At 49.9% G+C, this 27,729-nt stretch overlaps 1 protein-coding gene across 7 annotated transcripts in view; it reads left to right on the top strand.

The window, feature by feature from the left end:
* Window positions 1-27,729, top strand: part of LOC139268787 (roquin-1-like) — a 395,945-nt gene that overhangs the window by 289,930 nt on the left and 78,286 nt on the right. For 5 of the 7 annotated variants that reach the window (XM_070887480.1, XM_070887481.1, XM_070887482.1 and 2 more), the window contains 5 exons: window positions 684-884; window positions 2,585-2,717; window positions 11,572-11,690; window positions 12,478-12,590; window positions 20,910-21,209. In XM_070887480.1, coding sequence (XP_070743581.1) covers window positions 684-884; window positions 2,585-2,717; window positions 11,572-11,690; window positions 12,478-12,590; window positions 20,910-21,209 — 866 coding nt within the window. The remainder of the gene's footprint in view (window positions 1-683; window positions 885-2,584; window positions 2,718-11,571; window positions 11,691-12,477; window positions 12,591-20,909; window positions 21,210-27,729) is intronic. The other 2 variants (XM_070887486.1, XM_070887485.1) reach the window with 1 other exon arrangement.

Here is a 27,729-nt window from a genome sequence, read left to right as displayed (position 1 = left end):
ACACAAATCTTTGCTGGCTGGACAAGTTGATAAGCCTGTTTAAAAAAGCATGAGGGATCCGTGGCTTTGTAAATAACGGCATAGAGCACAAAAGCAAGGAAGTTATGCTAAATCTTTATAAATTATGGGTTAGATCTCAACTGGAGTATTGTGTCCAATTCTGGGTACCAAGGAAGAATGTATAGTTCTTGGGAGAGGGTGCAGAGGAGATTTACCAAAATAGTATCAGTGATGAGAGACTTCAGTTATATGGAGAGACTGGAGAAGTTGGGGTTGTTCTCGTTAGACCAGAGAAGGTTAAGGGGAGTTTCAGTAGAGGTGTTCAATATTATATGGGGTTTTAATAGAGTAGACAGAGAGAAACTGTTTCCAGTGGTGGGAGGCTTGTTAACCAGAGGACACGGATTTAAAATAACTGGAAGTGAGTTGTTATGATCGGGAATGCACTAGGTGGTGGAAGCAGATCCAACATTCTTTCAAAAGGGTCTTGGAAAATTACTTGAAAAGGAAAAATTTACAAGGCTGTAGGGTAAAGAGTAGTGGAGTGGGACTAGTTCAATAGCTCCACCAAGAAGGTGCGGTGGGCCAAATGGCCTCTTTCTGTTCTGTATGATTCTATTGGAAATGGAGAAAATTCCCTCATTGTTTCTGAGGCTGTGTTTAATGGTTACTCACCATTGCAGGTCACAAAGAGAGATGAAGATTCCTCTCTGATGCAGCTGAAGGAGGAGTTCCGGACGTACGAAGCACTGCGGCGGGAACACGACTCGCAGATTGTGCAGATCGCCATGGAGGCGGGCCTGCGCATCGCTCCCGACCAGTGGTCCTCCCTCCTTTATGGGGACCTGTCACACAAGTCGCACATGCAGTCTATTATTGACAAGGTAGGGCAGGTTGAAGCTTTTGCTAATCTGGGCCACGGAGATAAATCCATGGCAGTGTACTGGGGCGCCCTGCCCGTCTGGAAAGGAAACACTAATATCTACGTAACCCTGACTCTCTGAAACATCCCAGAGCATCTCGCTTGCAGCCACTTCCTTTGGAGTGCAGTGACTTCTGTTATATAGGCAGACGCAGCAACCATGCTGTGCACCGCAAGATCCCAGCAAAAGCAGTGAGATAAGTGAGCGATTCATCTGTTTTTGGGTGCTGGTTGAGCCAGGAATGTTGGCCAGAACACTGGAAGAGTTCCCTGCTACCCTTCATAAACTGTGCCATGGTATTTTTAGCATTCATTGAACGGATAAACGTAATTAATTGGGTCTGAGCCTTGCTCTTCACCAACAGAATATATGCACTGATTCCGATCATGGTTACGTGCTTACATTCCTTCTTAGTATTGCTACATAAAAGTTTAAAACTAATGTGATCAAATACCTTTCTGTGGTTCCCTGGCGCTGGGCTGAGGGTGGAGGGTTCTCTGTGCAAGGCCAGGGTTCAATAGTGGAGATGTGAGGGCGATGAATATTCAGGAGGAATCTTGTGGGATCGGGGAGAATTTACATACAATTTTCATCAGAAGATTAGATGAGTCGACGAGAGCCCATGATAGGGTGGTGTGTACATGGTGTGTGGGAGGGGATTCAATGGGTGGTAGAGTCCATGATGGGGTGGTGTGTACATGGTGTGTGGGAGGGGATTCAATGGGTGGTCGAGACCATGATAGGGTGTGGGGGGGTACATGGTGTGTGGGAGGGAATTCAATGGGTGGTAGAGTCCATGATAGGGTGGGGGGTTACATGGTGTGTGGGAGGGAATTCAATGGGTGGTAGAGTCCATGATAGGGTGGGGGGGGTACATGGTGTGTGGGAGGGAATTCAATGGGTGGTACAGTCCATGATAGGGTGGGGTGTACATGGTGTGTGGGAGGGGATTCAATGGGTGGTAGAGCCCATGATAGGGTGGGGGGGGTACATGGTGTGTGGGAGGGAATTCAATGGGTAGTAGAGTCCATGATAGGGTGGGGGGTACATGGTATGTGGGAGGGCATTCAGTGGGTGGTAGAGCCCATAATAGGGTGGGGGGGTACATTGTGTGTGGGAGGAGCCTTTGCCATGAATGTCGGAATTCCCTTGTCACTTGTAGATAGTCCGAATGGAGTCACTGCACTTCATGCTGCTTTGATTAGCTGCTTTAATGGGACTGAGAACAGGACTGATGGTCACAGGATGAGATTGTATGTAGAGTTAAATATATATAATCAGTTACTTCAGTCCATGTAAATCCATGTGGCGTGGTACAGGTCTGAATTGAATTGTGCACATTAAATTAACTTTATACTCAGTATCTTTGAGGCATGTGGGTATATTTTCTCCTAAACTCTTACCTGTAGATGGTCCATGATGATAGAGACTTGGACACATTCATTTGAAAGGCGGAGGCCCAATGGGCAACTGTATCTCTCTCTACTCAATGTGCTTTGTTCCTGTGACTCACGCCTCACTGTTAGAGCCAGATGTCTCCGCGATTGTTTGGAACTGTTTCTGCCTTGAATGTCTTGTGATGAGCTGGATGATGTGAAGCTGTGGGGTTTTCCGAAGGTCAGTTGTAATTGTTCTTCCTTCTTTGCCCTTTTCCCCCTCAGTTGCAGACGCCGGCCTCTTTCGCACAGAGTGTTCAGGAGCTGACGATCGCCCTGCAACGAACCGGAGACCCTGCCAATCTGAACCGGCTTCGCCCACACCTGGAGTTACTGGCCAATATCGACCCCAGTCCAGGTACCTGACAACCGCTGCTAATTCGAATGTCCCAAACTGCTCACCTCCCACACCATCCCGGCTCCAAATCAGGCGCAGCAGTGAAACACACAAACCCAGGCCAACAATACCCTGTATTTATATAGCGCCTTTAACGCAGTAAAACCTCCTAAGGCGCTTCACAGCGGCGCCAACAAACAACATTTCACACCAAGCCACGTAAAGATATATTAGAGCAAATGGGGTATCAGAGATGAGTTTTAAGGAGCACCTTAAAGGAGGAGAGAGAGGTAGAGAAGTGGAGAGGTTTATGGAGGGAGTTCCAGAGCTTGGGGACTGAAAGCAAGGCCACCAAAGGTGGAGCAATGGAAATCTGGGAAATACAAGAGGCCAGAATTGGAGGGGGCGGGGAGGGCAGATATTTCAAAGGGTTATAGGGCTGGAGGAGATTACAGAGTTAGGGAGGGGCGAGGGCCATGGAGGGATTGGAAAGCAAGGATGAGAATTTTAAAATCGCGGCGTTGCTGGACAGGGAGCCAATGTAGGTCAGCGAGCACAGAAGTGCTGGGTGAGCGGGACTTGTTGCGAGTTAGAATATGCGAAGCAGAGATGTCGACAGGTTTACTGATCACCCTGAGACAGGTCACGTGAGCTTTGGCAGCTGAAGTTACCCAGTATTGGATCTCATTGTTAACTTCTATTGTTATCGTGGTGCTGCTGAGATTTTGCAATAAAGCCTTAATCTCGTGCAGGGAAATCATTCCACGGATTGCATTTCATCCAAGTGATCACTTGCATAATGTGGCCAAGCACATCGCTGACTCGGTAACCTCCTTGCTTACCAAGTTCCCAAGAGCAACAGTTAATAGCCAACAGGCAGGGCTGTCTCACAGATAAGAACATAACAACATAAGAAATAGGAGCAGGAGTAGGCCATATGGCCCCTTGAGCCTGCTCCGCCATTCAATAAGATCATGGTTGATCTGATCATGGACTCAGCTCCACTTCCTGCCCGCTCCCCCTAACCCTTGACTCCCTTATCGCTCAAACATCCATCTACGCCCCTTAAATATATTCAATGACTCAGCCTCCACAGCGCTCTGGGGTAGAGAATTCCACAGATTCACGACCCTCTGAGAGAAGAAATTCCTCTTCATTTCTGTTTTAAATGGGCGACCCCTTATTCTGAAGCTATGCCCCCTATTTCTAGATTTCCCCACGAGGGGAAATGTCCTTTCTGCAGCGACCCTGTCAAGTCCCCTCAGAATCTTACACGTTTCAATAAGATCACCTGAGTCTCCTAAACTCCATTGAGTAGAGGCCTAATCTGCTCAACCTTTCTTCATATGACAACCCCTTCATCTCAGGAATCAACCTCGTGAACCTTTTCTGAACTGCCTCCAATGCAAGTATATTCCTCCTTAAATAAGGAGACCCAAACTGTAAGCAGTACTACGGGTGTGGTCTTACCAACGCCCTGTATAGATGTGCCACGACTCCCCTCAGAGCCCCTAAGCTCCAAGAGCCAAGAGCCAGTGAGTCAGCTCCATATGTAGCCAACCTGAACTTTGTCCTCCCTAAACCTCTGCACCTCTCCACGTCCCTCTGTTCCTGTAAGACCATCCTTAAAACCTGCCTCTTTGACCAACCTGCCCTAAATGTCTCCATTGGCTCGGTATCAAATTTTGATAGATAATTGCTCCTGTGGAACGCCTTGGGGACGTTTTACTACGTTTAAAGGCGCTATATAAATACAAGTTGTTGTGTTTGAACGCTTGCAAATTGGGTGGTGAACAGTTTGCCTGCTGGCATCGCATTCATTCAGCCCTCGGGTTTACGGGCTTCTGCTTGCTCTTTATTCTCCATCCTACAATGCAGGAGGTAGCCGCTACTCACAGACCCAGGCTCAGGTAGGCCCAGATCCCAATCCAGGCCTTGTCCCAGTTTCCAGACTGCTCCGAGGAACTACTCCCTGTAATTTAAATGATCAAAGCCCTGGGCCAAGGGGAGAGCCAAATTGGGGGCGGAGGGGTGGGAGGAGCACGGTGAATAATGAAAATGGCCGTGTCCGCTGCAAGGTTGACTGCTACATTTGACGTTGTGACATTACATAAAGGGCCAGGAACAGATTAGCCACAAAGCACTTTCTCTATCCTGACGCACCCCCACCCCCACCCCCACCCCCAAAATCAAAGCTCGCTCCAAATTATAACTTATTGTAAGTTGCAAAGAGTTTAGTGTGTAGCCATTTAAGGACTGCATGTGTCTCGGGTCTTTTTCACGCTCACTGCTGACTATCCTGCCCTGTGAGGATCCCCGAGGTCAGAGTGTGAGGATCCCCGAGCTCGGGCTCCTATCACAGTGTGAGGATCCCCGAGCTCGGGCTCCTATCACAGTGTGAGGATCCCCGAGCTCGAGCTCCTATCACAGTGTGAGGATCCCCGAGCTCGAGCTCCTATCACAGTGTGAGGATCCCCGAGCTCGAGCTCCTATCACAGTGTGAGGATCCCCGAGCTCGGGCTCCTATCACAGTGTGAGGATCCCCGAGCTCAGGCTCCTATCACAGTGTGAGGATTCCCTGAGCTCCGGCTCCTATCACAGTGTGAGGATCCCCGAGCTCGGGCTCCTATCACAGTGTGAGGATCCCCGAGCTCGAGCTCCTATCACAGTGTGAGGATCCCCGAGCTCGAGCTCCTATCACAGTGTGAGGATCCCCGAGCTCGGGCTCCCATCACAGTGTGAGGATTCCCTAAGCTCGGGCTCCTATCACAGTGTGAGGATTCCCCGAGCTCGGGCTCCTATCACAGTGTGAGGATCCCCGAGCTCGAGCTCCTATCACAGTGTGAGGATCCCCGAGCTCAGGCTCCTATCACAGTGTGAGGATTCCCTAAGCTCGGGCTCCTATCACAGTGTGAGGATCCCCGAGCTCGGGCTCCTATCACAGTGTGAGGATTCCCCGAGCTCGGGCTCCTATCACAGTGTGAGGATTCCCGAGCTCGGGCTCCTATCACAGTGTGAGGATCCCCGAGCTCAGGCTCCTATCACAGTGTGAGGATTCCCTGAGCTCAGGCTCCTATCACAGTGTGAGGATTCCCCGAGCTCAGGCTCCTATCACAGTGTGAGGATCCCCGAGCTCAGGCTCCTATCACAGTGTGAGGATTCCCTAAGCTCGGGCTCCTATCACAGTGTGAGGATCCCCGAGCTCGGGCTCCTATCACAGTGTGAGGATCCCCGAGCTCGGGCTCCCATCACAGTGTGAGGATCCCCGAGCTCAGGCTCCTATCACAGTGTGAGGATTCCCTAAGCTCGGGCTCCTATCACAGTGTGAGGATCCCCGAGCTCGGGCTCCCATCACAGTGTGAGGATCCCCGAGCTCAGGCTCCTATCACAGTGTGAGGATCCCCGAGCTCGGGCTCCCATCACAGTGTGAGGATTCCCTGAGCTCGGGCTCCCATCACAGTGTGAGGATCCCCGAGCTCAGGCTCCTATCACAGTGTGAGGATTCCCTAAGCTCGGGCTCCTATCACAGTGTGAGGATCCCCGAGCTCAGGCTCCTATCACAGTGTGAGGATCCCCGAGCTCAGGCTCCTATCACAGTGTGAGGATTCCCTAAGCTCGGGCTCCTATCACAGTATGAGGATCCCCGAGCTCAGGCTCCTATCACAGTGTGAGGATTCCCTAAGCTCGGGCTCCTATCACAGTGTGAGGATCCCCGAGCTCGGGCTCCTATCACAGTGTGAGGATCCCCGAGCTCGAGCTCCTATCACAGTGTGAGGATCCCCGAGCTCGGGCTCCTATCACAGTGTGAGGATTCCCCGAGCTCGAGCTCCTATCACAGTGTGAGGATCCCCGAGCTCGGGCTCCCATCACAGTGTGAGGATTCCCCGAGCTCGGGCTCCTATCACAGTGTGAGGATCCCTGAGCTCAGGCTCCTATCACAGTGTGAGGATTCCCCGAGCTCAGGCTCCTATCACAGTGTGAGGATTCCCGAGCTCGGGCTCCTATCATAGTGTGAGGATTCCCCGAGCTCGGGCTCCTATCACAGTGTGAGGATCCCCGAGCTCGGGCTCCTATCACAGTGTGAGGATTCCCCGAGCTCGAGCTCCTATCACAGTGTGAGGATCCCTGAGCTCGGGCTCCTATCACAGTGTGAGGATCCCCGAGCTCAGGCTCCTATCACAGTGTGAGGATCCCCGAGCTCAGGCTCCTATCACAGTGTGAGGATTCCCTGAGCTCAGGCTCCTATCACAGTGTGAGGATTCTCCGAGCTCGGGCTCCTATCACAGTGTGAGGATTCCCCGAGCTCGGGCTCCTATCACAGTGTGAGGATCCCCGAGCTCAGGCTCCTATCACAGTGTGAGGATTCCCCTGCAAAACAGATACACCGCTTTGGGTACTATTGAGGGGGATGACTCATCAGGGGAAGGCAGCAGCAGCCAAGTCCATGGCACCGTGGGTCGCTCTGTTGCACAGGACGGCAGGAAAAAGAGCGGGAGAGCTATAGTGATAGGGGATTCATTTGTAAGGGGAATAGAATGGCGTTTCTGCGGCCGCAACTGAGACTCCAGGATGGTATGTTGCCTCTCTGGTGAAAGAGTCAAGGATGTCTCGGAGCGGGTGCAGGACACTTTGAAGGGGGAGGGTAAACAGCCAGTTGTCGTGGTACATATAGGTACCAACGATATAGGTAAAAAACGGGATGAGGTCCTACAAGACAAATTTAGGGAGCTAGGAGGATAAATTAAAAAATAGGACCTCAAAGGTAGTAATCTCAGGATTGCTACCAGTGCCATGTGCTAGTCAGAGGAGGAATCGCAGGATAGCTCAGATGAATATGTGGCTTGAGGAGTGGTGCAGAAGTGAGGGATTCAAATTCCTGGGACATTGGAACCAGTTCTGTTGGAGGTGGGACCAGTACAAACCGGACGGTCTGCACCTGGGCAGGACTGGAACCAATGTCCTAGGGGGGAGTGTTTGCTAGTGCTGTTGAAGAGGGGTCAAACTAATATGGCAGGTGGATGGGAACCTGTGCAGGGAGATAGAGGGAAGTAGAATGGGGGCAGAAGCAAAAGATAGAAAGAAGAAAAGTAAAAGTGGAGGGCAGAGAAACCCAAGGCAAAAAGCAAAAAGGGCCGGCCACATTACAGCAAAATCCAAAAAGGCAAAGGGTGTTAAAAAGACAAGCCTGAAGGCTCTGTGCCTCAATGCGAGGAGCATTCTGAATAAGGTGGACGAATTAATTGCGCAGATAGCAGTTAACGGATATGATGTAATTGGCATCACGGAGACATGGCTCCAGGGTGACCAAGACTGGGAACTCAATATCCAGGGGTATTCAGCATTTAGGAAGGATAGACAGAGGAAAAGGAGGCGGGGTGACGTTGCTGGTTAAAGAGGAAATTAATGCAATAGTAAGGAAGGATATTAGCTTGGATGATGTGGAAACTGTATGGGTGGAGCTACAGAATACCAAAGGGCAGAAAATGCTAGTGGGAGTTGTGTACAGACCACCAAACAGTAGTAATGAGGATGGGGACAGCATCAAACAAGAAATTAGGGATGCGTGCAATAAAGGTACAGCAATTATCATGGGCGACTTCAATCTACATATTAATTGGGCTAACCAAACTGGTAGCAGTGCGGTGGAGGAGGATTTCCTGGAGTGCATTAGGGATGGTTTTCTAGACCAATATGTCGAGGAACCAATTAGAGGGCTGGCCATCCTAGACTGGGTGATGTGTAATGAGAAAGGACTAATTAGCATCTTGTTGTGCGAGGCCCCTTGGGGAAGAGTGACCACAATATGGTAGAATTCTTTATTAAGATGGAGAGTGACACAGTTAATTCAGAGACTTGGGTCCTGAACTTGGGGAAAGGTAACTTCGATAGTATGAGACGTGAATTGGCTAGAATAGACTGGCGAGTGATACTTAAAGGGTTGACGGTGGATAGGCAATGGCAAACATTTAAAGATCACATGGGTGAACTTCAACAATTGTATATCCCTGTCTGGAGTAAAAATAAAGCGGGGAAGGTGGCTCAACCGTGGCTAACAAGGGAAATTAAGGATAGTGTTAAATCCAAGGAAGAGGCATATAAATTGGCCAGAAAAAGCAGCAAACCTGAGGACTGGGAGAATTTTGTAATACAGCAGAGGAGGACAAAGGATTTAATTAGGAGGGGGAAAATAGGGTATGAGAGGAAGATTGCTGGGAACATAAAAACTGACTGCAAAAGCTTCTATAGATATGCGAAGAGAAAAAAATTAGTGAAAACAAACATCGGTCCCTTGCAGTCAGATTCAGGTGAATTAATAATGGGGAACAAAGAAATGGCGGACTAGTGAAACAAATACTTTGGTTCTGTTTTCACGAAGGAAGACACAAATAACCTTCCAGAAATACTAGGGGACCGAGGGTCTAGTGAGAAGGAGGAACTGAAGGATATCCTTATAAAGCGGGAAATTGTGCTAGGGAAATTGATGGGATTGATAGTCTGCATCCCAGAGTACTTAAGGAAGTGGCCATAGAAATAGTGGATGCATTGGTGATTTTCCAACAGTCTATCGACTCTGGATCAGTTCCTATGGACTGGAGGGTAGCTAATATAACACCACTGTTTAAAAAAGGAGGGAGAGAGAAAACGGGTAATTATAGACCGTTTAGCCTGACATCAGTTGTGGGGAAAATGTTGGAATCAATTATTAAGGATGAAATTGCAGCGCATTTGGAAAGCAGTGACAGGATCGGTCCAAGTCAGCATGGATTTATGAAAGGGAAATCATGCTTGACAAATCTTCTGGAATTTTTTGAGGATGTAACTAGTAGAGTGGACAAGGGAGAACCAGTGGATGTGATGTATTTGGACTTTTAAAAGGCTTTTGACAAGGTCCCACTCAAGAGATTGGTGTACAAAATCAAAGCATTGGGGGTAATGTACTGACGTGGATAGAGAACTGGTTGGCAGACAGGAAGCAGAGAGTCGGGATAAACGGGTCCTTTTCAGAATGGCAGGCAGTGACTAGTGGGGTGCCGCAGGGCTCAGTGCTGGAACCCCAGCTCTTTACAATATACATTAATGATTTAGATGAAGGAATTGAGTGTAATATCTCCAAGTTTGCAGATGACACTAAACTGGGTGGCGGTGTGAGCTGTGAGGAGGATGCTAAGAGGCTGCAGGGTGACTTGAACAGGTTAGGTGAGTGGGCCAATGCATGGCAGATGCAGTATAATGTGGATAAATTTGAGGTTATCCACTTTGGGGGCAAAAACAGGAACAGAATATTATCTGAATGGTGGCAGATTAGGAAAGGGGGAGGTGCAACGAGACCTGGGTGTCATGGTTCATCAGTCATTGAAAGTTGGCATGCAGGTACAGCAGACGGTGAAGAAGGCAAATGGTATGTTGGCCTTCATAGCTAGGGGATTTGAGTATAGGAGCAGGGAGGTCTTACTGCAGTTGTACAGGGCCTTGGTGAGGCCTCACCTGGAATATTGTGTACAGTTTTGGTCTCCTAATTTGAGGAAGGACATTCTTGCTATTGAGGGAGTGCAGCGAAGGTTCACCAGACTGATTCCTGGGATGGTGGGATTGACATATGAGGAGAGACTAGATCAACTGGGCCTTTTTACACTGGAGTTTAGAAGGATGGGAGGGGATCTCATCGAAACTTATAAGATTCTGACGGGACTGGACAGGTTAGATGCAGGAAGAATGTTCCCGATGTTGGGGAAGTCCAGAACCGAGGACACAGTCTAAGGATAAGGGGTAAGCCATTTAGGACTGAGATGAGGAGAGTTGTTTTCACTCAGAGAGTTGTTAACCTGTGGAATTCCCTGCCGCAGAGAGTTGTTGATGCCAGTTCATTGGATATATTCAAGAGGGAGTTAGATATGGCCCTTATGGCTAAAGGGATCGAGGGGTATGGAGAGAAAGCGGGAAAGGGGTTCTGAGAGAACGATCAGCCATGATCTTATTGAATGGCGGTGCAGGCTCGAAGGGCTGAATGGCCTACTCCTGCACCTATTTTCTATGTTTCTATACCCTGTGAGGATCCCCGAGGTCAGAGTGTGAGGATCCCCCGAGGTCAGAGTGTGAGGATCCCCCGAGGTCAGAGTGTGAGGATCCCCCGAGGTCAGAGTGTGAGGATCCCCCGAGGTCAGAGTGTGAGGATCCCCCGAGGTCAGAGTGTGAGGATCCCCCGAGGTCAGAGTGTGAGGATCCCCCGAGGTCAGAGTGTGAGGATCCCCCGAGGTCAGAGTGTGAGGATCCCCCGAGGTCAGAGTGTGAGGATCCCCCGAGGTCAGAGTGTGAGGATCCCCCGAGGTCAGAGTGTGAGGATCCCCCGAGGTCAGAGTGTGAGGATCCCCCGAGGTCAGAGTGTGAGGATCCCCCGAGGTCAGAGTGTGAGGATCCCCCGAGGTCAGAGTGTGAGGATCCCCCGAGGTCAGAGTGTGAGGATCCCCCGAGGTCAGAGTGTGAGGATCCCCCGAGGTCAGAGTGTGAGGATCCCCCGAGGTCAGAGTGTGAGGATCCCCCGAGGTCAGAGTGTGAGGATCCCCCGAGGTCAGAGTGTGAGGATCCCCCGAGGTCAGAGTGTGAGGATCCCCCGAGGTCAGAGTGTGAGGATCCCCCGAGGTCAGAGTGTGAGGATCCCCCGAGGTCAGAGTGTGAGGATCCCCCGAGGTCAGAGTGTGAGGATCCCCCGAGGTCAGAGTGTGAGGATCCCCCGAGGTCAGAGGAGTGTGAGGATCCCCGAGGTCAGAGTGTGAGGATCCCCCGAGGTCAGAGTGTGAGGATCCCCCAAGCTCAGTCTGCTAGCTGTGTGCTGTTGTTTGAGGTGTTGAGTAACTGTGTATGATGTGCTTCCCTGCAGATGCCCCTCCTCCTACGTGGGAACAGCTGGAGTGCGGCCTGGTGGCGGTAAAGACTGTGGTGCATGGGCTGGTGGACTTTATACAGAACCACAGCAAGAAAGGAACCGACCAGCAGCAGGTAAGATGGCTGTGACCAGCACTCGGAGTTAGCGGCTGGCAGAGGAAGGGGGGCAGTGGAACTTTGTTTGTTTTTGGTCCGTGTTGGATCAGCTCCTTCATGGTACCGTGAGCTCCTGGTTCGGCAAACCATCATTTCTGAATTTGGATTTCGCATTAAAGCAGAAGTGGACTAAGGCCCCATTTTCTGGACCGAGATCACTCTCCCTATTATGTACGGTGTCAGCCGTTGCTCAGTAGTAGCACTTTCGTCTCAGAGTCATATTGTTGTGGGTTCAAGCCCCACTCCAGAGACAAGAGCACCAAAAATACTGAGGGAACGCTGCACTGTTCGAGGTGCTGTCTTTCGGATGAGACGTTAAACCAAGGTCCCATCTGCCCTCGGGTGGAGGTAAAAGATCGCATGGCACTATTGGAAGAAGAGCTGGGGAGTTCTCTCTGATGCCCTGACCAATATTTATCCCTCAAACAAATTATCCAGATAACAATGATCAAATTGCTGTCTGTAGGAGCTCACTGTGTGCACATTGGCTGCTGTATTTCCTACATTATCAGAACTCACCTCATCATTACAACACCACATTTGCCATCTCAGTATACGTCCACCATGCTTGCCTCAGTACCGCCTCACAGAGACACAGCTGCTGAGGGGAACACTCTGGCTGCCACTTCCAACACCCGCTAGTCCGGGCGGAGCAGGAGACGAGCCAGGGAAGGGTGAGCTGCAGGCTGTGTACCTCTATATCAAGTCCTCTCTCTCTCTCTCTCTTTCTTTCTTTGCAATGTAGTCGGCACAGAGCAGCAAGTACAAAACCAGCATGTGTCGGGACCTGAGGCAGCGGGGGGGCTGTCCCCGAGGAGCCAGCTGCACCTTCGCCCATTCCCAGGACGAACTCGAAAAGTAAGTGACGCCTCAGTTATTGCCTAGGGGGGAGGGGGGCACAGCTCCACCACTTCTCCGTGGATGTTTGACCCTGACTCTGCCTTCCTCCCCGGGACCCTGCACAACGGCCTAAACTTACAACATTCTGAGCAGAAACTTCAGGTGCCTGCCCCTTTAAAAGCAGGTTGTGTTATATCCCTTCACCGTAAGTGTCCATACATCACTTCCCCCCCCCCCCCCCGCCCCCAGTGTCAGTCACATGTCACATCACTCCCCCCCCCCCCCGTGTCAGTCACATCACTCCTCCCCGCCCCCCCCCCCCCCCCAGTGTCAGACACATCACTCCACCACCCCCAGTGTCAGTTACATCACTCCCCTCCCCCCCCAGTGTCAGTCACATCACTTCCCCCCCCCCCCCCAGTGTCAGTCACATCACTCCCCCCCCCAGTGTCAGACACATCACTCCACCACCCCCAGTGTCAGTTACATCACTCCCCTCCCCCCCCCAGTGTCAGTCACATAACTCCTCCCACTACCCCCCCCCCCCAGTGTCAGTCACATCACTCCCCCCCCCCCCCCCACCCAGTGTCAGTCACATTACTCCCCCCACTACCCCCCCCCCCCCAGTGTCAGTCACATCACTCTCCCCCCCCCCCCCCCCACCCAGTGTCAGTCACATCACTACCCCCCCCCCCCCCGTGTCAGTCACATTACTCCCCCCACTACCCCCCCCCCCCAGTGTCAGTCACATCACTCTCCCCCCCCCCCCCCCCACCCAGTGTCAGTCACATCACTCCCCTCCCCCCCCCAGTGTCAGTCACATTACTCCCCCCACTACCCCCCCCCCCCCCAGTGTCAGTCACATCACTCTCCCCCCCCCCCCCCCCCACCCAGTGTCAGTCACATCACTACCCCCCCCCCCCCCGTGTCAGTCACATCACTGCCCCCACTCCCCCCCCCCCACAGTATCAGTTACATCACTCTCACCCCCCCCCCCCAGTGTCAGTCACATCACTTTCCCCCCCCCCCCCCCCAGTGTCAGTCACATCACTCCCCCCGCCCCCCCCCAGTGTCCGTCACATCATTCCCCCAGTTTATTCTTTACTAGTGTCCGTGACCACACTCCCTCATTTCATTCTCTTCCCCCCCCCCCACCTCCACCCCACACCCCCAGTGTCCATCACATCACTCCCGCATTTCATTCTCTCCCCCAGTATCAGTCACATCACTCTCCCAACCACAGCCCCCTCCCTCCTCATTTCATTCTTCACTTGTCTCAGTCACATCGCTGCTCCCCTCCACCCCTCCATTCTTCACTAGTGCCCGCAAGTTCCAGTGTTTGGAATTCAGGAGTGGAACCGAAGCTCTTTGCTTTTCCACTCAGCAGCACGCGGGCACTGAGGCTACATCTAACAGTACACTGCGATCGGCTAACTGCTCCTTAACTTGGGACCTTCCTGCTCAGTCTAACTTAACCAGGTAAAAGGGACTCAGCAAGCAGTTGGGAAGTCATGTACTTCTATTGTGTGTTTGTGAGGGATGAAACAGTTACTAACTGTGGCATTGGGTGAAATTCTCTCGGTCCGGTTACAGAAAGCATGTTGTGAAAGCTTTCTCGTTTTACTTGGATCTGTGAAGAACGTGTAGGGGTTCAAGTCTAGATTTTCATCATCATACGTGTCCATGTTGATCGTAAAGGAGACCCAACCATAGGGGAGCAGAGCGCCTCCGGAAGTGTTTCCCATCACTACATACTATCGAGGAAGTGTACCCAAGGGGGACTGGCTGGGTGCCGCAGCTTAGAACTATAGAAATTTACAGCACGGAAGGAGGCCATTTTTGGCCCATCGTGTCCGTGCCGGCCGACAAAGAGCTATCCAGCCTGATCCCACTTTCCAGCTCTTGGTCCGTAGCCGTGCAGGTTACGGCACTTCAAATGTACATTCAAGTATTTTTAAAATGTGGTGAGGGTTTCTGCCTCTACCACCCTTTCAGGCAGTGAGTTCCAGACCCCCACCACCCTCTGGGTGAAGACATTTCCCCTCAAATTCCCTCTAAACCTTCCCCCAATTACTTTAAATCTGTGCCCCCTGGCTGTTGACCCCTCCGCTAAGGGAAATAGGTACTTCCTATCCACTCTATCTAGGCCCCTCATAATTTTATACACCTCAATAAGGTCTCCCCTCAGCCTCCTCTGTTCCAAAGAAAACAACCCCAGCCTATCCAATCTTTCGTCATAGCTAAAATTCTCCAGTCCAGACAACATCCTGGAAAATCTCCTCTGTACCCTCTCTCGTGCAATCACATCTTTCCTGTAATGTGGTGACCAGAACTGCACGCAGTACTCTAGCTGTGGCCTAACCAGTGTTTTATATAGTTCAAGCATAACCTCCCTGCTCTTGTATTCTATATGTCGGCTAATAAAGGAAAGTATTCTTAACCACCTTATCTACCTGGCCTGCTAACTTCAGGGATCTGTGGACCTGCACTCCAAGGTCCCTTTGTTCCTCTACACTTCTCAGGGTCCTAGTATTTAATGTGTATTCCCTTGCCTTGTTAGCCCTCCCCAAATGCATTACCTCACACATCTCCGGATTGAATTCCATTTGCCACTGTTCTGGCCTGCCTGACCAGTACATTGATATCTTCCTGCAGTCTACAGCTTTCTTCATTATCGACCACACAGTCAGCTGTGGCAGTTTGCCCCTGGTAGAAGCCCAGAATGAGGAGGAGGAATGTTCCCCTGGGTGCTGACTATGCAGGTCCCGCACGGAGAGGCCATGAGATGGCTGGCAGGGCAGTTGTTCAAAGCCTTGGTCAGACCCCATCTGGAGAAACTGCGTTCTGTTCTGGGCACCGCACCTCAGGACGGATATATCGGCCTTGGCAGGGGAGCAGCGCAGATTCACCAGAATTATACCAGGGCTGAAAGGGTAACATTTTGCAGACCAGGCTTGTATTCCCTTGAGTTTCGAAGATTGAGAGGTGATCTAGTTGAGGTGTTTCAAATGTGAAAGGGATTTGTTCTAAGTACAGACAAACTCTTTGCTCTGCTGGAGGAAATCAGGAATGAGGGAGCATAATGTGAAAATTAGAGTTATGCCGTTCAGGACTGATGTCAGGAAGCTCTTCTTCACACAGAGAGTGGTGGAATTCTGCCACTTACTGCCCCCAAAAAGCTGTGGTTACTGAGGCTCCATAGAAACTTCCAAAACTGAGATTTTGCTTTGGTAAGGCATCAAAGGATATGGAGCGAAGGGGGTATCAGCCATGATCTAAGTGAATGGTGAAGCAAGCTCAAGGGGCTTAATGACCTACACCTCTTCCTATGGAAAATGCAGAACTCACTCTTCTCACACTAGGACAATGATGGGACAGTGTAGTGGGAGCTTTACTCTGTATCTAACCCGTGCTGTACCTGCCCTGGGAGTGTTTGATGGGACAGTGCAGAGGGAGCTTTACTCTGTATCTAACCCGTGCTGTACCTGCCCTGGGAATGTTTGATGGGACAGTGTAGAGGGAGCTTTACGCTGTATCTAACCCCGTGCTGTACCAGCCCTGGGAGTGTTCGATGGGGCCGTGTAGAGGGAGTTTTACTCTGTATCTAACCCGTGCTGTACCTGTCCTGGGAGGATTTGATGGGACGTGTAGAGGGAGCTTTACTCTGTATCTAACCCCGTGCTGTACCTGCCGTGGGAGTGTTTGATGGGACAGTATAGAGCGAGTGACTGCAGGTTGATGTAAAGTGATAAATATCTCCCAGAGTCCAATGTGCTGCCTTGCCGGGATATGGGTGACCCGAGCTTGCATCCTCAGTTGGAGTGAGAGCGGTGTAAATTAACCCTGTGGTGTTAGACTGGAGTCACCAGGTAGGAGAAGTTGAACCCTTCCCTGAAGGCCATTAATGAATCAGTTGGGTGTTTGCCAGCCCCTATAATTAGCAAATTTATTGAATTCAATTTCACATCTCGCCATGATTGTATTGGAACTCGTAACGACTGGGTTGTACAAGTCCAGTGTCAGAAACAATCCACCACCATTCTTGAAACAATAAAGTGTATGGACCTGGTTCTGGGATAGAGCATTGCAGCAACAATGTTAATCAGTCACTGTATAACCCTTGCTCTGGTTACCATGAAGTCCTGTTGAAGAGCTCCTTTCATGATGGTGTGTTTGTAGGTTTCAGGTGCAGCAGTGCCCAGTGCTGAAATTCATTAGTCACAGGAAGAGTTCCATTTCTTCACACGAGGTTGACAGCTCTGGTTGGACCGTATTCTGGGAGGTTTCATCACATGACCTGCAACCATCCTGCCCCAAAGCTCCAACCCATTGGTCGACCAACACACCAATCGGTCAATAATGGCAGCAACAATGTCCACAATGCTCTGCGCTCCAGAAACCACTCTACTCAGGGTGTGGTTTTACCAGGGCTGCATTGTAGCCTTGGCATTTTGTGTCCCTGCTGATTGGCATGAGTTTGGATGGTGTGAAACAGAAGAAAATGTCCCCATGATTTGTGTCCCGGGTGTGGCTGGGAGACTAATCTTTCATTCGAGAAGACTCAAGGACATTGGCAACCCTATTTCCCACCCATTCTGTCAACTGTTGAGTGGGATATACCTGGATGTCCAGACCAGGAAGGTCCCAGTCTACAACAGTGATGCTAGAATTGGTCTCGGCATCACTGGGCCAGGGAGAGAAACGTAAGCCACATTCCCTCTCCTGATCGCTATCCAGTGATCCCAGCCAGATAGTGATTGGCTGCGGGCAGGTGTAAAGTGATTGGCTGAGGGCCAGATGTAAAGTGATTGGCTGAGGGCCAGATGTAAAGTGATTGACTGAGGGCCAGGTGTAAAGTGATTGGCAGGGGGCGGGTGTAAAGTGATTGGCAGGGGGCGGGTGTAAAGTGATTGGCAGGGGGCGGGTGTAAATTCATTGGCTGAGGGCCAGGTGTAAAGTGATTGGCCGAGGGCCAGGTGTAAAGTCATTGGCTGAGGGTAGGTGTAACGTGATTGGCTGAGGATTTGTTTTTCGGTCCTCACTAGCTATATTTCCCTTACTCTGTATACTGGAGACTATACCAATGAGCAATCTCTGGAATCTGAGCGTGGGCCTCAGCTTAACGTCACATCCAGATTCCAGAAGGGAATTAATAATGAGGAACAGGGAAATGGCAGACTTTAAACAAATATTTTGTATCGGCCTTCACGGTAAAAGACACGAAAAACATTCCAATAATAGATTATCAAGAAGCTATAGGGAGAGGGGGGGACTTAAAACAATCACTAAAGAAAACGTACTCGGTAAAATAATGGGACTGAAGGTGGACAAGTCCCCTGGACCTGATGGTTTACATCCTAGGGTCTTAAAAGAAGTGGCTGCAGCGATAGTGGATGCATTGGTTGCAATCTACCAAAATTCCCTGGATTCTGGAGAGGTCCCAGCGGATTGGAAAACCCCAAATGTAACACCTCTATTTAAAAAAGGAGGCAGACAGAAAGCAGGAAACTATAGACCAGTTAGCCTAACATCTGTCGTTGGGAAAATGCTGGAGTCCATTATTAAGGAAGCAGTAGCAGGACATTTTGAAAAGCATAATACAGTCAAGCAGAGCCAGCAGAAAGGGAAATCATGTTTGACAAATTTGCTGGAGTTCTTTGAGGATGTAACGAGCAGGGTAGATAAGGGGGAACCAGTGGATGTGGTGTATTTGGAGTTCCAGAAGGCATTCGATAAGGTGCCACATAAAAGGTTACTGCACAAGATAAATGCTCATGGGATTGGGGGTAATATATTAGCAAGGATAGAGGATTGGCTAACTAACAGAAAACAGAGAGTCGGGATAAATGGGTCATTTTCCGGTTGGCAAACTAACTAGTGGGGTGCCACAGGGATCGGTGCTGGGTCCTCAACTATTTACAATCTATATTAATGACTTGGATGAAGGGACTGAGTGTAATGTAGCCAAGTTTGTTGATGATACAAAGATGGGTGGGAAAGCAAGTTGTGAGGAGGACACAAAGAATCTGCAATGGGATATAGACAGGCTAAGTGAATGGGCAAACATTTGGCAGATGGAGTATAATGTGGGAAAGTATGATATCCACTTTGGCAGGAAAAATATAAAAGCAAATTATAATTTAAATGGAGAGAGATTACAAAATGCTGCAGTACAGAGGGACCTTGGGAGTCCTTGTGCATAAAATACAAAAAGTTATTATGCAAGTACAGCAAGTAATTAGGAAGGCAAATGGAATGTTGGCCTTTATTGCAAGGGGGGTGGAGTATAAAAGCAGAGAAGTCCTGCTACAACTGTACACACCTGGAGTACTGCGTGCAGTTTTGATCTCCTTATTTTAGGAGGGATATACTTTCATTGGAGGCAGTTCAGAGAAGGTTCACTAGGTTGATTTCTGAGATGAAGGGATTGACTTATGAAGAAAGGTTGAGTAGGTTGGGCCTATACTCATTGAAGTTTAGAAGAATGAGAGGTGATCTTATTGAAACATATAAGATAACTGAGGGGGCTTGACAAGATAGAAGCAGAGAGGATGTTTCCCCTCAGGGAATCTAGAAATAGGAAGCATAGTTTAAGAATAAGGGATCGCCCATTTAGAACTGAGTTGAGGAGGAATTTCTTCTCTCAGAGAGGGTTGTAAATCTGTGGAATTCTCTGCCCCAGAGAACTGTGGAGGCTGGGTCATTGAATATATTTAAGGTGGAGATAGACAGATTTTTGAACGATGAGGGAGTAAAGGGTTATGGGGAGCGGGTGGGGAAGTGGAGCTGAGTCCATGATCAGATCAGCCGTGATCTTATTGAACGGCAGAGCAGGCTCGAGGGGCCAATGGCCTACTCCTGCTCCTATTTCTTACGTTCTTATGTAAGTCCTGTGTCAACGCCGCAATCCCTCAGCACTGCACTGAAGAATCAGCCTAGTATATGCTCATCTCCAATTCTGCAAGGCTAAACCTGGACCATTGTCCTTCGAGTCGGCAGCTCCTGGCCAGAGATCTGATTTTCAGATGGGTCGCAAAGCATCAGGGCCCTCTCCTCTCAGAAGCCTATCTCAGGTCCTCCAACACCTTTGTTTTGTGAAGACTGGATCGAGTCAAAGGGAACCAAACCGGGGTTTTTGCACAAAGAAACGAGATGTCCCTCCCGGCTGTGTTCAAACACAACAGGTTGATCTCCCAAGACCTGTCTCCAGCCAAACAAAGCAACAAGTAGCCAAGCCGCTAGATTCAACAGACTCACACATTAGTGCAGATAGCTATCCAACAGTGCTCCTGGTGAGATCAATGCTAATGGTTTACAATGAAAAATGTTGTCATCATTTCAATGCTGCAATTTGAGGCTATATTGTCTGTGGAACTGGTTTCCCAACAACAGCTTGTAGCTTCACATCACGAAAAGGAATTCTACTTCGGGTTGCCAACCCTGGTTGGGTGTATTCCTGGAGGTTTCATCACATGACCTCCAATTGCCCCGCCCCCACACTCCCGCCATTGGTCGCCCGACATGTCCGTCCTCGTGACACATCGGTTTCCCCCGCCAATCGGAGCGCGATCAGACTCTTCGTTACTTGATTATAGGATTCTTGACTCTCAGTCAAACAACAACAAATGCATTAAATAGCGCCTATAATGTAGTAAAATAGCCTGTTTTCCTATCTCCGATTATATCTTTTATTGGCCCTATGATTCCCCGCCCCCAGGATTTTGCTTGCTGCAGTGCCTGAGAGATTAGTCTTTAAGTGCAACAGGCTCCAGGACAGTGCTGGGGATGGTAACCTTAGTTCTACTCCATACCGGAGACAATAAATCAGTGAGAAGCCACAACTTTGAACCTAGATATTCAAGTAATAGAGACTTGCCATTGGAGTAGCAGTCAATATTCCTACCTTTCACTACAGAGAGGCCCTGGTAAACTATTTCATGCTGAAGTTTTCAGGGCCAGAAATGTTTGCCCCACCCCGACTGCATCACCATGGCACTGCCCCCCCCCCCCTCCGACTCTATCTCCCTGGCACTGCCCCCCCTCCCCCCACCCCCCCCCCCCCCCCGGACTGTATCTCCCTGACACTGATAGAGCCAGTCTCATTCGGTGGCTCAGATCACCTGCTGACGTGTTGAGCTGCCGACCAGTGGCCCCTCCCCCGTTCGACCAGTGCCCCCCCTCCCCCGTTCGACCAGTGCCCCCCCTCCCCCGTTCGACCAGTGGCCCCCCTCCCCCGTTCGACCAGTGGCCCCTCCCCTGTTCAACCAGTGGCCCCTCCCCCAATCGACCAGTTGCCCCTCCCCCGTTTGACCTTTCGATGCCGTCTCTCCCCTCCAGATTTCGCATGCGGAACAAGCGGTTAGCAGCTGGCCGACCCCTCAGCCAGTCCCTCACCCAACTCAGCAAGGTCGGAGGGGTGATGTCGGTCACGTCCAACAGCTTATCGGACGAGGGCTCCTTGGAGGCTGGCACGAAGCCCGTGCCAATTCAGAACGGCATGGTGGCACAGAGCAGCAGCATCGCGCAGCTGATTTCCCGCGGGACCGACTGCGCCTACGACATCGCCATGAAGCCGGGCAAGATGGGCGACATGAGCATGAGTGCGCCGGGATCGGTGTCGGGATCTCCACCTGACTCGTAAGGAAACTCTTTATCTTCAATGTAAGGTGCTCTTAACTTGGGGCTGGTAAAAGCCACAGAGCCCATCCCCTGCTCCAGTCACCGAGGGGGCGGGAGTTAGCACCGTCACCTCTGATCATGACCGCTTTGCCGATCTTCCCTCCGCCTTTTAGTCAGGATGTTGGAAACTATCGTTCTCACTCAGCAATTGCAGGGGGCAATTCAAACATAGACAAAACCATTAAAAGAAAGAACTTGTATTTATATCGCATTTTCACAATATCAGGACATCCCAAAGCACTTTGCAGCCAATGCAGCAATTTTTGAAGTATAGCCACTGCTGTAATGTAGAATTGGCAAGATCCTACAAACCGCAAAAAAATAAATGACCAGATATTGGGCTGTAATTTGCAGCCCCCAGGGCACGTACGGGCCGCGTAAGTTACGGAACTTGCGATCTGCCATCCCCGGGAAAAGGACATCTTCTGCCTGGCGAATGCCCGTGAAATTCTTACACCTGGTAAAAGCAGGCATAAGACCTGCTTTTACCTGCGTAAGTGTTTAATAAAACATAAGAATAAGTTGTTATCAATCATTTATGCATTACACAACCTGTACAATAAGGTAAGTTTATTTTTAGCTCCTTTGAAACATTTAAATTTGTTTTACAGAAAATAGCTGACATCGATCAAATGGGAGAATAGCGAGCAGGGTAGGTTTCTGGGGGTGATTGCGAGCTCAGGGAACCACCAGAGCTGGGCATGAACGCGCTCATTTGAAATGGAGCAAGAGTGTAAGCATAAAAGTCGGTGCGGGCATTTACAGGGAGCTAGCGAACAAGTTTAGTGATTTGAGGACACGGCTATGTGGGGGTGCGGAGGGGTCGGTGGTGAACATTTGCTCAGATCCTGGCACAAATATAAACAGCTTGCGTGCTGTGGGTCCGAGCACGTCATAGAACCATAGAAATTTACAGCACGGAAGGAGGCCATTTCGGCCCATCGTGTCCGTGCCGGCCGACAAAGAGCTATCCAGGATTATCCCACTTTCCAGCTCTGGGTCCGTAGCCCTGTAGGTTACGGCACTTCAAGTGCACATCCAAGTACTTTTTAAATGTGGTGAGGGTTTCTGCCTCTACCACCCTTTCAGGCAGAGAGCTCCAGACCCCCACCACCCTCTGGGTGAAGAAATTTCCCCTCAAATCCCCTTTAGACCTTCCACCAATTATTTTAAATCTATGCCACCTGGTTGTTGACCCCTCCACAAAGGGAAACAGGTCCTTCCTATCCACTCTATCCAGGCCCCTCATAATTTTATACACCTCAATAAGGTCTCCCCTCAGCCTCCTCTGTTCCAAAGAAAACAAACCCATCCTATCCAATCTTTCCTCATAGCTAAAATTCTCTAGTCCAGGCAACATCCTCGGAAATCTCCTCTGTACCCTCTCCAGTGCAATCACATCTTTCCTGTAATGTGGTGACCAGAACTGCATGCAGTATTCCAGCTGTGGCCTAACTAGTGTTTTATACGGTTCAAGCATAACTCCCCCCACTGTGATGGGACTGCCAGTGTAAGCGTTTCCTGGCATGGTGAGTGTGAGTGGAATGGTGAGTCGGTGTGGCGCAGGAGAAAGGGGGTTGAGGGACAGGTTACCAGAGATGTGGCACTGCAGTTTCTGTGGGAGACATGCTTTCTGCCAGATTCCTTACCCAATTCCAGGCTCCACTTTCTCTTTGTGTTCTTTTAGTTTTATGATGCTCCCCCCTATGCATCCCACAAGTGATCCAAGTGGGGAGCTGCTGTCCAAACGTTCCTCTGCAGTGGCTCCCTTCCATCTGTAGTGGTTAAGTCACGCAGCTGAGTAGATCCCTTTACTCTTTGCAGCCAATGAAGTACTTTTGAACCATGGCCACTGCTGTAATGTGGGAAACACGACAAGAGCAGAGGAGTTCTCCAGGTATCCCGGACCAATATTTATTTCTTTGCTCCTTGTGGGATCTTGCTGTGTGGAAATTGGAGGCCGCGTTTTCTACATTACACCAATGGCTACACTTTAAAAGTACTTCATTGGCTTGTCCCTTCAAGAGCCAGAGCTACCTTGGTCCTCTTTGTCCTATACTCAGCATGCCACCTTCATTCACTTGTTTCCTGCAGTCAGCAACAGTCGTGTTAGATGTCCAGCACATGAGGGAAAGTTGTGCAAAGGTAGTCACGTCTAAACAGCTTGTGTTTTGTAAAGTTTGTCGCATTAACTCTGAGCCCTGGAATTACCCAGAATCTACAACAAACAATCGGGCCATTCAGCCCAACGGGTTTATGCTGGAATTTATACTCCACATGGGCCTCCTCCCACTCTAATGACCTCTTCTCACCCTGCTCTCCTATCTCTCTTCCCTGCTCCTTCATGTTTGACTTAAGCCTCCCGTTAAACTCCTTCAGTGCTTTCTGCTTCAACCACTCCACGAGGCTGCCAGTTCCACATTCTCACCATGTGTAAAGAAATCGCTCCTAAAACCTTTGACATAGAAACATAGAAAATAGGTGCAGGAGTAGGCCATTCAGCTCTTCGAGCCTGCACCACCATTCAATATGATCATGGCTGATCATGCAACTTCCTGCTTTCTCTCCATACCCCTTGATCCTTTTAGCCGTAAGGGCCACATCTAATTCGCTTTTGAATATATCCAACGAACTGGACTCAGAACTTTCTGCGGTAGAGAATTCCACAGGTTCACAATTCTCTGAGTGAAGAAATTTCTCCTCATCTCGGTATAAATGGCTTACCCCTTATCCTTAGACTGTGTCCCCTGGTTCTGGACTTCCCCAACATCAGGAACATTCTTCCTGCATCTAACCTGTCCAATCCCGGCAGAATTTTATATGTTTCTATGAGATTCCCTCTCATTCTTCTAAATTCCAGTGAATATAAGCCTAGTTGATCCAATCTTTCTTCATATGTCAGTCCTGCCATCCCGGGAATCAGTCTGGTGAACCTTCGATTCACTCCCTCAGTAGCAAGAATGTCCTTCCTCAGATTAGGAGATCAAAACTGTACTACCGAGAGATCTAGAGAACGAGCTAGTTCCTACACGCCGATCCCTTCAGCTGTGATTTTTAAAGAGGTGAAAGTGAAAGGAACAGACCGAGAGACAGCGGCAGTTCACGAGCCCGGGTGGCTGAATCGAGTCTTGTGTGAATCAAGCGCAGAACCAGTGGCATGGTTATATAGGAATAGGAGGAGGCCATTCAGCCCCTCGAGCCTGTTCCACCATCCAATTAGATCATGGCTGACCTGCATCTTAACTCCCATCTATCCGCCTTGGTTCCATATCCCTTAATACCGTTGCCTAACAAAAATATATCACTCTGTTTTGAAATTTTCAATTGATCCTCAGCCAGTCCCATTTTTTGAGAGAGTTCCAGATTCCCACCACCCTTTGTGTGAAGAAGTGCTTCCTGACATCAACCCTGAAAGGCCTAGCTCAATTTTAAGGTTATGCCCCCTTATTCTGGACTCATCCACCAGAGGAAATAGTTTAAACATAGAAACATAGAAATTTACAGCGCAGAAGGAGGCCATTTCGGTCCATCGTGTCCACGCTGGCCGACAAAAAGCCGTATGGCCCTCGGTCAGCAGCCCTAAAGGTTACATATAAACCCATGAACAATGACGGTAAGGCAAAGAGCACCCAGCCCAACCAGTCCGCCTCACACAGCTACCACACCCCTTATACTGAAACATTCTACACTCCACCCTAACTGGAGCAATGTGATCTCCTGGGAGAGGTAAAGTATTTCTCCCTATCGATCCTATCAACTCCTTTGATCATCTCAATTAAATCACCCCTTAATCTTCAAGACTCAAGGAAACACAAGCCTAGTCCATACAACCTGTCCTAATTTAACCCTTTTATCCCAGGTATAATTCTGGTGAATCTGCGCTGCAAGGATCCCACAACCTGGTTCAGCAGGCCAACAAAGCCTGTCCAAATCATTGACTTTAGTCATACCACCAGTGTTTCATGAGCAAAAACCAGCACCTTGAGAAAAACCCCTACCCCACATACACTCACACGAGCACGTGTCCCAGCTCCAAATGTCAGCAACTTCCCCACCCCAACCCACACTAATCACTTACAGTAGCCTATTGATTATTTTTCCCATTCTCGGGATGTGGGCGTCGCTGGCAAGGTAGGTATTTTATTACCCATCCCTCATTGCCCTGAGAACGTGCTGGTCAGCCGTGTTCTTGAACCGCTGTAGTGAAGTTGCTCCCACAGTCCGTATTCTTTGTAGCGGTTTGATACAACTGAGTGGCTCGCTAGGCCACGTCAGAGACCAATGATGTGGTACTGGACTCACAGATAGGCCAGACCAGGTAAGGGCGGCAAGTTTCCTTCCCGAAAGGACATCAGTGACCCAGATGGGTTTTTCCAACAATCTGACAGCTTCATGGTCACTTTTACTGAGACCAGCTTTTAAAAACTGATTTAAAATTCTCAAACTGTCTTAAGTGGGATTTACACTCTTGTTTCTCTGGATTATGAGCTCAAGCCTCGAGATTACTAGTCCAGTAACAGGGAGTGCAACAAAGGTTCACCAGACTGATTCCTGGGATGGGGGGATTGTCCTATGGAGAGACTGAGTAGACTAGGCCTATATTCTCTGGAGTTTAGAAGAATGAGAGGTGATCTCATTGAAGCATACAACTGTCATGTATTCAACCAGCATTGTAACCCATGTATAAACTGACCTAAGTTGTACACCGTGAGAACACTGACCACTAGGTGGTGAACTTGCGTAAGACACTCCTAACCTAGACCTTCAGATATAAAAGGGGAAACTCCACCCACTTCCTGCACTTGAGTGCTAAGGAATAAAGGACAGGTCACGGACTGACCTCTCAAGCATGGGCCTCGTGTGCACTTATACTGTATAGTAAGGACGTATCAATGGCGACAAGAAACTGGGATTTAAACCACGCGAGCATGGCCACGAGCAGAACAGACGGAGAAGTACTGTGTTAAGGAATGCTTGGGACAGAGATTCAACATTGTTAAAGCAGCACACAGTTCTCCAGGCATACAAGGGCAGTCGGGCATGCCCCAACATGTAGTCGAACCCAAAGGGGGAGTTCGACAGAGACAATGGCAAGCTGAACGGCGATTCATGCCATTGCAAGGGACAATACGGCCAGTAATGGGGCCATCAACACCTGTTAATGGTGCACTCAAGGGCAATAACAGGGGCAGTCAGGGACGATCGACTGGCAAGGGACCTTTTGTTTCAAACCGCAGCTCATGCTGGAGGCGTGGAGGCACACACTCAGCCGGAGTTTGCAGAGGTGAGCAAAATACCTGCAGAAATTGCAGAAATGAACGCTGGGGGAAATTGCTGGAAGCTGAAGTTCAGCAAGTTCATGTGGAGCACGTATACAGTTCATACACCAGGACACCACCGATAATGATGAAAGTGCTCCTCAATGGCATCCCAGTACCAATGGAGTTAGACACGGGAGCCAGCCAGTCCCTGATGGGTATCAAACAGTTCGAAAAGTTGTGGGCGTCCAAGGCTAGGAGGCCAAAATTATCGCCGATTGACGCACAGCTACAGACTTACACAAAGCAGATCATTCCGGTGCGAGGCAGCGCCACGGTAGTCGTGACCCACAAAGATTCGGAGAACAGGTTGCCACTCTGGATTGTCCCAGGGGACAGTCCCGCACTACTGGGGAGGAGTTGGCTTGCTGTCATGAACTGGAAATGGAGCGATGTCAATGCAATTTCCTCTGTGGAGCGAGTATCATGCTCCCAGATCCTGGACAAATTTGACTCATTATTTCAGCCCGGCATTGGCACTTTCATGGGGGCCAAGGTAGTGATTCACATAAACCCGGACGCCAGGCCACAAGGCCAGAGCGATGCCGTACGTGATGTGGGAAAAGATAGAAGGTGAATTGGACCGCCTGTCGAATTCAGTGACTGCGCGAGCCCGATTGTGCCGGTGCTCAAGGCGGATGGGTCGGTCAGGACATGTGGCAATTACAAGGCCACCATCAATCGGGTGTCACTCCAAGACCAGTACCCGCTACCGAGAGCGGAGGACCTCTTTGCGACGCTATCCGGTGGCAAACTTTTTTCAAAATTGGACCTGACCTCAGCTTACATGACCCAGGAGCTGGCGAGTGAGTCGAAGAAGCTGACCACCATCACGACACACAAGGGGTTGTTTGAGTACAACAGATGTCCATTTGGGATTCGCTCGGCCGCCGCGATCTTCCAACGAAATATGGAAAGCCTCCTCAAGTCGATTCCAGGGACAGTGGTTTTTCAGGACGACCTCCTCATTACGGGTTACGATACTGAAAAACACCTCCACAACCTGGAGGAGGTGCTACGCAGACTGGACCGGGTAGGGCTGCGACTGAAAAAGGCGAAATGCGTCTTCCTAGCTCCAGAGGTAGAATTTCTGGGGATGAGGGTAGCCGCAGACGGGATCAGCCCTACTGCGTCCCAAGACGGAAGCGATCCAGAGAGCA

This window comes from Pristiophorus japonicus, chromosome 8 (assembly GCF_044704955.1).
Source record: "Pristiophorus japonicus isolate sPriJap1 chromosome 8, sPriJap1.hap1, whole genome shotgun sequence".
Lineage (NCBI taxonomy): Eukaryota > Metazoa > Chordata > Chondrichthyes > Pristiophoridae > Pristiophorus > Pristiophorus japonicus.
The sequence above is the reverse complement of the archived record's forward strand: the minus strand, read 5'-3'. Positions and strand labels throughout refer to the sequence as shown.